General features: G+C 43.6%; 1 protein-coding gene across 1 annotated transcript in view; it reads right to left on the bottom strand.

Annotated features, from left to right (window-relative positions):
* Positions 1-13,490, bottom strand: part of xpnpep2 (X-prolyl aminopeptidase (aminopeptidase P) 2, membrane-bound) — a 95,534-nt gene extending 82,044 nt beyond the window's left edge. Inside the window, exon 1 of the mRNA XM_061236544.1 lies at positions 13,149-13,490. Coding sequence (XP_061092528.1) covers positions 13,149-13,224 — 76 coding nt within the window. The 5' untranslated portion in view covers positions 13,225-13,490. The remainder of the gene's footprint in view (positions 1-13,148) is intronic.
* Positions 13,491-14,707: the final 1,217 nt, after the last annotated feature.

The following is a 14,707-nucleotide window of genomic DNA, read 5'->3' as shown; positions in this document are numbered from 1 at the left end:
AGGAGTGGAATGGAGCAAGTCACCTGTAGGTAACCGTGAGCTCATCCAACACTTCTCTATATGTCTGAATATCTCATACCATTTCAAGCCAGATCAACAGCTTTCATCAAAAAAAAAAAAAGAAAAAAAGAAAAAAAAAAAAAGGCTACTTGACATGCAAAAAGTCAATCTGAAATGTATCTTTTAGAGGTATTTATCTATTAGAATTACTGCTGTTTTTAACTGTCGTCGGATGCCAGGTAAATTCACGTTGATATTCTTCATCAGTTCCCACTGCACCATCTGAACCAGTACATGTACAGTACTATAGGAGTAGAAACTCTCGCTTTATAATGTCATTATTTGTTTGTTCAGAACGTGCTTTGATCCAAAGTGATTCACAAATTACAAAAAAACCATTAAACACCTGGGGGAGGGTTCCCAGTACACACCTGTATCTCGGTGAAGGGTAAGGCGGCGGTTTCCTGCCCGGGACTTTTGATTCCCAAAAAACTTTGCCCACACCTCCTCTCCACACCGCAGCCCAGAGCAGCGGCTCTTTCACGACTGTTAACTGGCCGGGGTGGTCTGCCCTGACAGCAGGCTTCCTCTCCTCTTAATGAAGTGCCAAATAACGATATACTCCACCACGCTGCCAGGAAAAAGACTGGTTACCTCTTTTAAGTCTCAAAACACTGACACATATGCATTAAGACACATGTTATAAATCAACTTGAAAGGCAGTAGCAGCAATCTACAAATGCACTTGTGCGCGCACACGCACACACACACACACACACACACACACATAAACACATACACACGCACGCACACACACACAAAGGAGGAAAGTTTGAAGGAATTAGACCAAAAAAGAAACCCATTTCAAGCAGTCACTTGAGAAATAAGCCACCATGTCCAGCCTTCCCACAATGCACTCTTCTCTGAAAAGCTGGCAGGAGGCTGGAGTCGACCCTCAGTAGGATGGACAGAGACCTTTCATTGATGGATGCTATGCCTTTACATTATACTGGAATACGTTACTGTTTTGTTGAGTTACATTTTTTTTTTCTCAGGGTGCTGTGATAGAAGCCTATACCAGAGCGATGTCTACTCTGTGCATTTATTTAAGTAACACAAAAATATTTACCTGTACATATATATATATAAATATATATACCTATACTGTATATCTTCCTGCCTATGTACGCACCACTAGCTTTGTGCCCAGATGCAGTCCTCGCAGTCCGATCTTAACGCTTCTGTCAGGAGCGGTTCAGCTTCCATTGTGCAGGTGGTCACGGCTTTGATCATTGCAGTCATTAAATTCAACAGCTTGATCTCTCCCGTTTGGGCCTCCCAGAAGACGCCCTAGAGGCGTCCATGTTCTGATCCCACTGCAAAATTGGCCTTATAATGGAATCACGCTTACAGTGGTTCCCAATGGTTTATGTGACCTGCTCGCACGCAAAACATGTTTCCGACCTGTAGATCAAATACCACACAATCAGCATTCTGGGCTGTGTTATGTAGGTAGATGGGTTCTTTTTTCTTTTCTTTTTTTTCTTCTTGGTTTTCATCAAACTCCACTCAAAATGTAACGGGGGGTCTTACAACTCTGAACGTAATCGACCACAGCCGCAGGAAAGCTAGAGTTGTAGAAGAAGCTGGCTAAAATGTAGGCTTTTCCATTCTCCTTCTATTACACTTCTTTCTGTAATTAGGAAAAAAAAAACCCACTTTCCAGGCCCACAGCCCCACAGCATGAGTGGTTCTTAATAAGAGAGCCTGAAAACACAGTGGTATGCACCCAGCCAAGCTCAACCTGATTAAAAATGTATTAAATCTTAGGGGCAAACTGAATACTAATAAATTCAGCTGCATTATTTAATTCATCTTCAGACAGAGATGTAGATTTCATTTTTGAAACATTAGATACATTTTATTTTGCTTGCCCAATCTGATGGAGGAGGAAATCTGGGCCGATATTATACAGTTGGAGGGCGATTAGAGGGCGATTGGAGGGCGATTGGGAGGCAGGGTTTGGATCTTGGAGAGGTTTTGTGGAGGTGACTGTTCAGGTGCTGGGCAATTTTCTGTATCCACACTGTGCTTTATGAACGTGTCTCTACCCACTGCGCCAGGCAAGCTACCCATCCAGAAAGCTGAAGCCAACCAATGGCAATGCTAAAACAAAACATCTTATCCTCCAGAAAATGTCCTATTCAGTGTTACCAAACTCTGGCAATGGTTATCTACAGAGCCACAATCCAAAGCCAAAAACAAAAACATTAAAATCCAAACTCCAAAGCCTCCCCAACCTAATGTTCCTGAGTAGCGCACTGACTTCACGCGATGATCTGAAGTGCGTATTCCTTGGAGTGTGTACTCCCTCAACCGAAAAACTAAACCATTCGGCGTCTGCGTTAACACTTCTCTGTGTGGGCCTTGAAGGCTGCATTTTCGCCATAATTCCATTATGCTGCTGAGAAAATATATCCTCAAAAAACAAGAGTCTCTTGCTATGTATAACGGGGTTTCCATTGTACGATGATTATTTCTGTCTGAAAATGTGTTTTAGCTGGTTGTTCGAAGCCACTCCGGATGCGTGAGTGGACGACTGTATTTTTTTTCTGTGATAGTAAAGGTGCGTGAATCAGCCTTTCACTGTTGTTCGATGCAACCCACACAGTGCCCCCCTCAACACATCAGGATCCCGGGCCGTGGCATTACAAGGACGAATGTGTCCAGACTCATCCAAACCTAAGATGGCAAGCCAATATAGTACACTCAAAAACAAGAGCCATTTTGTTGTGGCTTTTTCATGACAAACTTACACCAGAGAAACAGCCTGCTGTTTTCTTCTTCTTTGTTTTTTTTTTGTTTTCCCCTCTTGTCTTCATTAGATCAGAAGACCTGGGCAAACGTTCCTATGCACTTGCAAACTTGTCTCACTAGTATTATAATGTTACGTTTTTTTGAGGAGCTGGTGATTTCTGTGCGTAGCTCCTTTATTCACTCTTGACAGTGTATGCATCTGGCTGGGAACACACTGATGGGAATGAGAGAGAGAGAGAGAGAGAGGGAGAGGGAGATAGGGAGAGAGGGAGGGAGGGAGAGAGGGAAAAAACGACGCATAATCAGAGTTGACCGGAGAGGGAAAGAGAGCTGTAGGCAAACACGAGTGACAGACCGGTTTGGCAGAGGCATGGGTCAGTGTTTTCTTAATGCAACTGCTGCAGATACATCACCCCCCCCCCCCCCCCGCCGCGAGTCAATGACAACAGCTTCTGCTCTTTATCTCGGGTTGAGCCCACACCCGAAATCCGCTCCCCCGTCACTTTTACTCCCTACTTCTTAAGCAACACCAGGGCTGCATTTAATCAATATACGGGCGGGGAGGGGGAGGGGGTGGGGGTGGGGGGGGAGTAGTGGCTAGTAATGCAATGCGTTTTGATTTATGTGTCTTTTGGTGAGCCAGCTATGTGCGAACGCGGTATGCTGTCCCTCCAGATCAAACAGCTGAAACCCAATCCTGCTAATTCACACAAATCCGCTGGCTGAGAAATCTAACAGGATAACTAGATCTCATCTCCCGGAGGAGTGACATAAGACCGTGAGTTATCTGTCGCTTAAGAGTCTTTAGACGAGACTCCAGCTAGAATAGAGCGGCCCTCTTGTGCACTTCAGCTGCGAGAGCAGTCCGTCCATCTGCACACGTATAGAGCAGACTAAAGACCAACCCCCAGGCCAACCTGCCAAGCGATTAGTATTATTCTGTTACAGGCTAAATACCTTGAACATGTCGTATTACTCTCATTTCTCCTGTTGAAGGTGTTTGCTCATAATGCTCACCAGGCCAAATGTATAGTCTCTGTCTCTGTTTTGATGTTGAACTGGGCAAAAATAAATAAATGAAAAATAAATGAATGAATAAATAAATAAAACAAGTGTATCTGAAATGGTTGAAATTACAGTGTACATAATTGAACTTTTGGTTTCTAATTTATAAAAGCTTTAGCTCTTGGAGTACTTATTTTTATTTTATTTTTTTTCCTTTCATGCGTAGCTTTGTGTTTTTATTTTCTATTTCTGTAAAGTGTGTAAATATATCTTTATGATAATAAGTAATATTAAAAAAATCTTATTTTAAGAAACTGACTCTCGCAGTGTCCTTTTTTTCGTACTGTAATACTGTCGGTCAGACAAGCGGCAATTGTGTTCGCTCACACACACCACTGCGAGGAGACGTGAGAGAAGACGCACTTATAAAACCCAAGACAAACAAGCCCTTGAAGAGCAAGGCCCAGACCTGAGTGATGAAGGGAATGTATTCATGGGTCTCCGTGGAAAACACAGTACGGTGGAGCTTTTATGTGCCGGGGGCCGAGGAGGTGGAGGTTAATGAAGACCGCCCTGACTCACTAATTACAATACGCTAGGATTTGTTTGTGCACTTTCCAATTATCTTTAGCAAAGTACGGTCTTTAGGCATTTGGAATATTACTTCCGCATTTATTGAGCACCGGCAACCGCAGCTACAGTAGATCAACAGACAGATCTCGCTGCCGAGAGGTCCTGCGTCCAAAGTGATTAGGGGGCAAGACCGTTACACTAGCGCAAGTTCGCTGATGCAATGTGGTTTCTCAGGCAGTACACGCGAACATGAAGTGGAATATTGCAGTTATATAGAGGCAACATCCTATTAGATGCTTAGACCCCCCTGCTAAGCATCTCACTAATTACACATCAGAGTCCAACCCATGAACCCTCCAGCGAAATCCCTACCTGCTCTCTTATACAGAAGTGGTTTCTGATTGATATCCAGCAGGATGGGCTGACTGCTGCCAAGTAATTATGCTGTGCCTGAGAATTTGGGCTTCAACGCGCCTGATGTGCTGATGACAAGCTAGACAATGTCTAGTGTCTTTTGCTCAACTACTGTTTTTCTCGGAATGTGACAAAGCATGTTTTTCACTTTATTTATTATGCAAAAAAATATAATGCATTTCTGATTTCTTAGCAAGTTGCTAGGCACAGCCTGCCAGCGCACCATACTATTAAAAAATACAACAGACCTAGTCAGAAAAAGAAGTTAAATAAAAATTCCATGTAAAATGTTTTTATTTAATTAATTTTTTTATGACCAATCCCTTTGTTGATTATTGAAGCAAAAAATGTGTAATGCACCGCACTGATCTGGGGTCAGGTCCATTTCAATTCAATTCAGTCAGTTCCTGAATTAAATTAATCAACTGAAACTTCCACAAAGGATGTTATGGACATAAAATGAATTATGTTCAGCAAATGAATTAGTTCCAGAAATGACTGACTTAAAATGTAACTGAACTGGAAGCAACTGTGTCTCCTACAAGTTGAAACGATCCTCCCCTATTTGATCTGCTTTGAAAATGAATCTTACAGAATCTGTATGTGTATTCTTCCCTGTACCCAAAAATGATGCACACAAGCAATAAGAGAGGTCTACAGCCCTCACTTCACAAATATTCCACCAGTTCCCACCGGTCAGAACGTGCAACAGAACGATGGGACCGGAGCTTTAACCAAACATGTCTGAGTGTTAGTTTACCCAAGACAAATGGGAAAACCTGCAGAGGTCACACTTGTTTAAAGGCCGAAATGTTCTTTAAGGTGCCCGTCTGCCCTAGTCTCACATGCAATTAAGGTGGCACCAGGGCTCCGCGCTAATCGTTAAAAGAGAAGAGGGAAAACAAAATGGTGACCCAGCCGGAGCCTAGGGAACAGTCGAGGGGGTCCTCCGGTCACAGTTACGCAGGTCAGGGGCCAGGCTCTGCTTAGCATGCGGGACTGACAGAGAGAGACAGACGAGGGGGGGGGGGGGAGCCCCAGAAGTGACAGTACACCCACTCGTCTGGGACACTAGTGGGGAGAGGAGGGGGGTGGGGGGTGGGGGGGGGGTTATGTCATCAAACTTGGGTCAGCCGTATAATTAGCGCATGGGTTTGTTGGGACGTCAAGAAGCGTGACGACAAGCACTATAGAGTTACAGTGCACCAGGGAGCGGAGGGCCTTTACGAGCCGAGACCGCCACACGTAAAGGTGGTTTCTCTCAACACATCCAGCGTTTAAAAACACCGCCCCCGGCCGTGGTGGCATATTAGTCTCAGGGCCTCCACAATCGGACATCAAGACACGTTTGCTTTACTGCCTGGGAACAGTACCCATCACAGCAGTGGCAGCCACGCACCAAGGGCAGCTAAAACTTTGATCCGTTCTCAGGAAGGCAGTTCGCAAAAGTGTTACGCGTTTGAGAAATCTGTCTCTTTCTTGATTTGTCAGTTTGAACCGTTGCCTTCATCGACTCAGACTGGCCTTCAGAGAGTTTATGTGGCACATCTTCAGTGGACGGGTTTATCACAATGAACTGCACTGCTTCTCCCCGGCCGATAGAGTTTGCTCCATAGAGATATATGCCTGCACACAAGGGTGCTGTCTTGGCTGTCAATGTACTGTAGCACAAAGCAGTGCAGTACCTGGGCCTGCTGTAGCCAGTCCTCACACTAATAATACTAATATTAATAACACTAATGAATAACATACAATTTCTTTAATTCTATAGACATGGGAAAAGGTAAGGCAATGATGCAATTTCCTTCATTACTGATGGATCCCTTTACAGTGTGTCCACACCATTTCATTTAAATATGTACTTGGAAGCTCCTCTTTTAATTCGGATTTATCAGGTTGCTAGGGGTAAATTCCACCAAAACGCAGTTGGGTCAGCAACTGTCATTTCAACCCCCCAAAAGATGTGTCATTCCCACATGCACACAGTGGGGTCCAAAAGTCTGAAACCACATTGAAAATCTTTGATTTTGAAAATGATTTTTATGTAATCCTGGAAATAAATTCTTAAACAAATTAAAGTTACTTCAAAGCTATGCAACTATTCAAAGACCAAAGACGGGCAAGGAGTGCTGCACAATCCACAATCACCTCGCCTCAACCCCGCTGGACATTTATGGGAGCACTTGAAGACTGACAAAGCCAAGCATTCAGTACCATCACAAGACGCTCTTTGGAACATTGTCAAATAATGCTGGGATAACATGGATCATCAGGTTTTGCTCAAATTTGCAGGGGCTATGCCAGCTTAAGTGCACGTTGCCATTAAAGCAAAATTCTCAAATTCATGTCAATTTTTCGATGATGCAACATCTCACTCAAATTCGTATGCTGACAATATAATTTGTAATTAAAAAGTTTGTACTATTATAGAAATGAATGTATTTTTTAATTGGTGGTCTCAGACCTTTGGACCCCATTGTACATCTCCATGGTACATTGGGCGAAAGGCAGGAATACACCCTGGACAGGTCACCAGTCCATCGCAGGGCACACACACCATTCACTCACACACACACTGATACCAACGGGGAATTTAGACTCTCCAATCAGCCTAACCTGCATGTCTTTGGACTGTGGGAGGAAACCGGACCTGGCCGACCGGGATGTGAACCCAGGATCTCCTTGCTGTGAGGCGGCAGTGCTAGCCACTGCACCATCCATGCCGCCTCCATATGGATTTAAAGACCATCAAATGAAAATGCAGACTGTCAACTTTAATTTGAGGGCATGAACTGGATATCACTACTGAGTGCACTCTATAGGAATACCTATAATGTGTCGCTGTCCAAATACTTCACTGTAGGTTAGCCTCAATATAGCTCAGGTTTTACCAGGATATAGCCTAGTTAATTCCTAGCTGGCTTTCACTTTTAAACCCAATGTAGCTGGGATTTCACCAGGACGCCTAGATGGCGTCTCCTCAACTTTCCACCAACTTTTCACAACAGAAACATTCGGTGCGCTAACAGCAGTGACTCTGCAGATGGTGCGGATCACTGCTAAGGTCAGGATAAGTCCAACACAAGCACTGCATATAGACTGAGGTTATTAATGTGGGGGTAGGGAAAGGGAGGAGGAGGAGTAGGAGGAGGAGGAAGCACTGAACTTGTCACTCTTTTTCCAAACCAGGATGGACGTTTGCCTCCAAAGATCAAAAGTGAGAAATTAAGCACGGCGCAGGAAAACCTCGCTAAATCATTTTCTCCATCTTGCGATACGGATTGGTGGTATTCGCGTTTATCCTTGAACTTGTTTTACCTCCTTCGGTGAGCCAAAAACTGTCCCCTAGGATTAATACATACAGCGAACAGCCAAATTACCCCCACCTCCTCACAGAGTGGGAGCAAAGTGAGCGCGCTGGCCCATAGAAAACACACTCAAGGTCACACCTTTCCCATCAGCGCACTGTCGCCGGTTCAGGATGGGAGGGAAGGTGAAGGAACGCCTCCCTCGGAGACGCACCGTCTGGCCGCGGGAGGAAGATCTCTCAGCTTCACCTCTGCAGCAGTGGCGCGGGTTTTTGAGGAGGACGGTCAACACTGAGGCAGTATGGGGGTGGTGGTGGTGGTGGGGTTGGGGGGGATGGGGGGGGTTGCAGGAACAAGAATGGGGACGGGACCAGGGGAGCGGGAGGGGGGCTGTGGGGCCACACTGCATTCTTTACTGTAGCGTGTCAGGCAGTAAACCAGAAACCCCCCAGGGTATCCTGTGACATTGTGAATGGAATGCGGCCCTGCACCGCGATGTCATATAAAAAAAAATGAAAGGGACTGAAGAGTGTGTGCGTGTGTGTGTGTGTGTGTGTGTGTGTGTGTGTGGGTGTGTGTGTATGGGGGGTTTGGGAGGACTGCAGGACAGACAAAATCATTACGTTGTTATTTCTACAAACCGTTAGAAGTGTTTCCTGTTTTAAGAGAAGTTTGTCTCTTTTTTTTTTTTTTTTAAAGCTGATATAGCACAAAATGCAAGGCAGCGTTTTCCCTGAGACTCCGTGTGGCTCTGCTGCAATGTGCTGCAGCGTGCGGCAGGGCCCCCGGGGAACAGACCTGTCACATTAAAGATGATGTTATCCGTGCGGTGCAAAGGAGATATTAAATACAACCTCAACACAAAGTCCGGCCTTTTAAAAAAAAAAAAAAAAAAGAAAAAAAAAAAAAAAGAAAAAAATCACTAATGGACTTCTTTCAGGGTCATTCAGGTAAAAAAAAAAAAAAAAAGAAAGAAAGCCATTTAAAGAAATTTAAATTGCTGCTAATGACGGCAACCTTCAACTGTCATTATCTTATTAAGGGCAGTTGAGAGGGCAGGCCTTAAGAGAACGAACGGAGAAGCTTAGCAACTTTGCAGGCCGCAGAACCTACGAGGCCAGAAACACACTAATGGCTGTGGCCCAGGCCAGACAGCACCACGAGCATGAGGCACGGCCCTCAAAGTGTTATACTAATCCTTAAAGTTGTGAATTAATCTCCGCCTCCTAATTCAGAGAAGAATTTAGCTTGTTGTCTGTGCCAACTGGGGTTTACCTTATTTAGAAAGCTGTCACGTGAACAAGGGAACGTACAATTGTAATGTTGGAGCAAAAAGGGGAGGTGAACTGTTTTCGTTTTTTTTTTTGTCTTTTGCTAGGGGGCTGGTTGACAAAAAAGGTAGCAGTTCTGAAACGTCTTACTCTAAGTGAAGTCTGACTAAATATACAGGAAAGGCCCTTTAAAAATGATTCAATAACTCCTATATTAAACAATTATTCCACATAATATGAAATAAACTACATCGAAAACACGGACGTTGCGAAACACGGTCATCGGTTGAATTTCATGCGTTAAACAAAGCTTCCCTCTGTTAACCACTATGAAGATAAAATAAAAGGCACTACTATTCATTAGAAGTGGCTGACAGACCTCAGCGCAGCAGGAGGTGGTGGTGGTGCTGGTGGGGGCGCATTAGAATGAAGATAATGTCCCAACGGCCCATGATGACCTATAACAGCCAGCAGCGAAAGGGGCTGCAATCTGCCCACATCCAGGGCCAGCGTCCGCCGAGGGTGGTAACCATCACCAAATTGCACATGATGGGAAAATTATTGTCAGATGGTTGCTGAGGTCTGGGCACAGGGGGAGCTGGGAGGGGGGGGGTTGAGGGTAGCAATGTTTAACAACTCTGAAGGAGACCAATTTTCCCCATAAGTATCACTGAGTAGATGATGACCACAAGGGAACTCTTAATAGGCAGAGAAGGTTAGGCTGAAAATTTGCTGTGGCATATTAGGCATGTCAGCTCAAAGATATAACATACAATTCAGTGGCTGAACAAGCTCAATAACAGGCAGCCCCAGACAAAATGATCTCGGCGCAGTTTACCGCTCCACTTCAACATAAGGCTGTTTGGGTGGCAAGGCAGGAGGAGATCTTGAGTTCAGATTCACTAATCGAATGAGACATAAACAGGTTAGTAACCTTTGAGGGTAGTATGTGCCTCATAAATGCTTAACTTTGATATGGAAATGTTATGAAGTGAAGCTGCTCAACCCTACGAAAGAGGCCCAGACAGCACTAATCTGCCAGAGTGAATTATGCATAACACAGGCAATTTCAGTCCTGTGGCGCAAGTGTTACACATTTTACCTTTCAAGTTAACTTTCATGTGGGAACTGATTTGCAACAGGGCAGGGGAAATAATTCTTGTAAGCCAAATAAAGATTTAATTTAAAACTTTAAATAAATAAAAAATGAGTCTGAAGAACAGTTGCCAGAGCTGAGCAGTACTGGGGAGCAGGAGCTGCCAAGATCTGGATAATAGACACGCTATTAAAATATACTAAACACCATAACGACAGACTTCCTACAATACTGCCATAGCTTTGCCCTCTAACAAGCATTTGGTAAATGGTTGGCATTTATATAGCACCTTTATCCAAAGCGCTGTACAATTGATGCTTCTCATTCACCCATTCATTCATACACACACTCACACACTGACGGCGATTGGCTGCCATGCAAGGCACCGACCAGCTTGTCAGGAGCATTTGGGGGTTAGGTGTCTTGCTCAGGGACACTTCGACACAGCCCGGGCGGGGGATCGAACCGGCAACCCTCCGACTGCCAGACAACTGCTCTCACTGCCTGAGCCATGTCGCCCCCTTTTAAGGATGTTCATGTGCACCTGAGCTGTCGCCATCACTGCATAAGATACATTCTGTATTCTATAGATAATATTAAATATTAAATATTGCCTATAGGCACCTCACCTTCTCTCCACCCTCGAATTGCAGTTTTGTTGCATAACTTTCTTTTGGCTGTTACTGTTAAAGTATTTGTCACCATTGCTTATAAACCTCTTCAAAATTAAAAATGTAAAAAAGAGAGGGGGGGGAGAGAGAGGTCTAAAGGCAGTGAGCTATTCAAAGCTATCTTTCCATTTAAAAACTCCTACATGCATAGAGTCTTAGCATTAGTACAGCCAGCTGAAACGCCTCTTTCTGAAAACCAGACACACTTTTTACAACATCTCCAATGTAGTGGGATGCAAGAAGGAATCACAGCTACTGTTCTGTCTGAAGCTTAGCAGGGAGGCTGGAATAAGGCTGGTCTTTGATCCAATATTCCTGTGTTGGCCACAGGTGACGGCTGCATCCGAGGCAGCCGTCAGCCGTCAGCTCCACATCTCAGAAACAGAGGAATGCCAAATGAGATGCAAATACGCCAGGCCTTGTCCTTTCCTTCAAAATCCCAGAAGGATACATCAGCATTCAAAATTTTTTTTTTTTTTTTTTTTTACCTCAGCTTTCCGATGTGTTAAATATTCAGCATATGGTAATAGCCAGGCCCTGCAATCGCGGCTGTGTATGGAGGCGATTTATAAAGTTTAAGTCCCTACGGTAGATCGCATCAGTATGTGCTAATGATTTTTCACAGAATTGTTTATCAAACATGTGCTCGTTTTCTTTGTGGGGTGAACCCTGAAGACTGCAGATTGTTTAGGATGATGTTGATGGCCTACTTCCCAAGAGCCGTTTCTGACGCCGAAGGATGGTGTAAACACAGGAGACAGGCTGTGGCTGTTCAAGCCATACCGTGCAATGAGATCCAGGGGTAGAGATTAGTCCACTCAACAAACTACAGCAGACAACAGGCACATTCAAATGAGAACATGGTCTTTGATCTTGCTGCTTTCATTATGGAAATTCCATATTATTAACTTTTGGCAGTTTGTATAGCAAAATGTTCACATACAATATTTTATCTTGAGCATAATCAAAGCAAACCTCACATGCGGAAACAAGAGCACTCTTGTGACACCACCAAAACGTTGTTAAAATAGCTGTAGAAATTGTTGTGATTAATACTATGGACAGCATTGGTTAATTTTCATCAAAGCTCAGCCACTTCAAGTTATATGTAGGTCTATCTACAGCCACATGTACAGTAGTTCAATATTCTTTGAGAAATTTCAATGGGAAAAAAATATCACATCCGAGCTCTCTTTGTACATACTGTGACATGAGATGTGTGGTGACCTGAATGCCATAAAATAACGGTGATAAAATAATAAAATAATGTTCTTGTGCAAAACAGATGCAATAAATATTTCGTGATTTAATCAGGTGGGTGTGGCATATTGAAGATACCAATAAGTGTAACATTCAAGCTGAAAATAACTGTACTTTTCGAGTGCCAATAACACAGGCATCTTTTAACAATTACCGTAGGTTAATTCAAATAAATCTCCAATAGCCAACATCAAAAGATGCAATGCAAATCGACATCCTGTCTTACCCCTTATCTTCAGGTTAATCTAATCGCCCGCAAGTAACACTCTCGAGACGGTAACTGAGTTCAGGATGACAATGCAGTGAACCCAGGCACCCTGGCCGCTGTCCATGGGTCTAGCTTAGTGCCAAACGCCCCATTTAGTCTCGACGAGAGGAACGAATAATCAACCGAGTGACTAAGCACATTTGCGCTACCGCGTTTTGAAAACTGGACCTAACATCTGCCAAAAACTGTGTAACTTTGGCCTGCCGGGTGGATTTAGCACTTTTTTCCCCCTCAACATTTCAGACACAGTTGCTGGCTTCTAAACACAAGTAAGGCAACCGTAGTGGAACCGCTTCATTCATTTCCTTTTTTTTTTTTTTTTTTTTTTTTACCAAACACAGCTTGAACTGGTGGCTCTACTGCACTCACTTTTTGCAGTAGAATTCAAAGCAAGAACCGTTATTGTCTCCAGTCATTGCATTGAGGCGACTCAACAGGGCCGAGCTCAGCAGAGAACATGTTTACCGCGGCTGTTACTTTCTTGAGTCATCTGCCCATCAAGTAGAGAGTAGCAAGCTGCAGCGACGGGAAGTGGGAGCATATGTTCAGCGGTCCTCCGGCTGCCTCGCCACAAAGACGTTCATCCCTTCCTCAAGATAACATCTATCACTGTAGCAGAGTCAGTAGTCAGCAAATGACCGGGTGACCGGAAAAAAGCTGTGCAGAATTTTGAATGCAGTGTCGACTAAGAGGCAGTTTGAATGGGGTCAGCTAAACTTCACTTCAGTTCAGTTAGCAGATCTTGCATTCTGACTAGACATACACAGAATGACTGCGGTAAATCTTTTTTTAAGGCTTAATATTCCAGTTTTCATCTCGAGTCATTTGCGGTCTACATTCATCACCGGAAGATGTCATATACATATAACTGCGATGTGTGGTTTCGAATGCTAATGGTTTAAGAGACGGTATTTGTCTGAGGAAAATTAGATGACATATAGGAAGTATGGAGGGGAAGTGAATGTCAGGCAACGCTTAATCAATGTTGAATCGTTGCTAGTGCAGGAACTGCTTGAGTGCTGGAATCTTATGTAGAGTATGCCCAGTGCATTGCTCCCTCAAGACATCAACAAGGAACAAAGAATAAAAATACATTGCTAGTCAGTTATCTGTAGCTAGGCCTATATATCAATTTTTTGGAAGGGGCACATACACACACTCCAATCATGCCAATGTTCAACCAGACTAAGCAGAGAAAGGATTTAAGATTAATCTGGTATAGCCTAGGTCTATGTAACTACTAGCATACATAACCATTACCTACTTCTTGAGGAATCAGCTCAGGAACCGTAGGCTAAACATACTTGTAAATCTAACTGTAATGGAAATGACAAGACAGAACTTCAATCCATAGCTAATTGTTCACAATCTACACACACAATAATATTTTCATCCTAAATACATAGGTTTTAAGAAATTCCAGCACCAGCAGGGTCAGTGAGGACTGGGATAGGTTGTGACATTATCTTTGAAGCTAGAAAGTAGCCCACTTACCTTGAAGAGGTAGCCAACATTAATGCAGGCTATGAATACTGACTACCATCTCAACTGCAGAGTTCATTTTTTTACCAAACTGTAAACAGAGTAGCCTAGCGAACTAGCAAGGAAACTGAATATTTAGCTTGCAGGCTAATAAACTCATTGATGTGCTAACTCATAATAACACACTAATTTACCTGACTGAACGATTTTTACTATACTTCAAATCGTTCAATGTCAACGTTGCCAGTTAATTAAGTTGCACGTGAACGGCCGGTATATTTAAGCTCGATGAATGTTTGGGTTACTTGCTATATTTCTCGTTTGTAGTTACTGGCGATTCAAATCATAAAGATCATCACGTAATAGGTTGGCAACGCAGTGATCTCTTTCAAAGGAGACGCGATGCGTTTTGTAATTAACCAATAGCCTATAGCTGAGGGGAGCTATACCCTCCCATTGGTTCAGCCTTTTTAGACAAAATAAGTAAATAAATAATATGTGGGCTGCGATTGCAATTTAACTGTCTGATTTTATCTTTAATG

This window comes from Conger conger, chromosome 3 (assembly GCF_963514075.1).
Source record: "Conger conger chromosome 3, fConCon1.1, whole genome shotgun sequence".
In the NCBI taxonomy this organism is placed as follows: domain Eukaryota; kingdom Metazoa; phylum Chordata; class Actinopteri; order Anguilliformes; family Congridae; genus Conger; species Conger conger.
The sequence above is the reverse complement of the archived record's forward strand: the minus strand, read 5'-3'. Positions and strand labels throughout refer to the sequence as shown.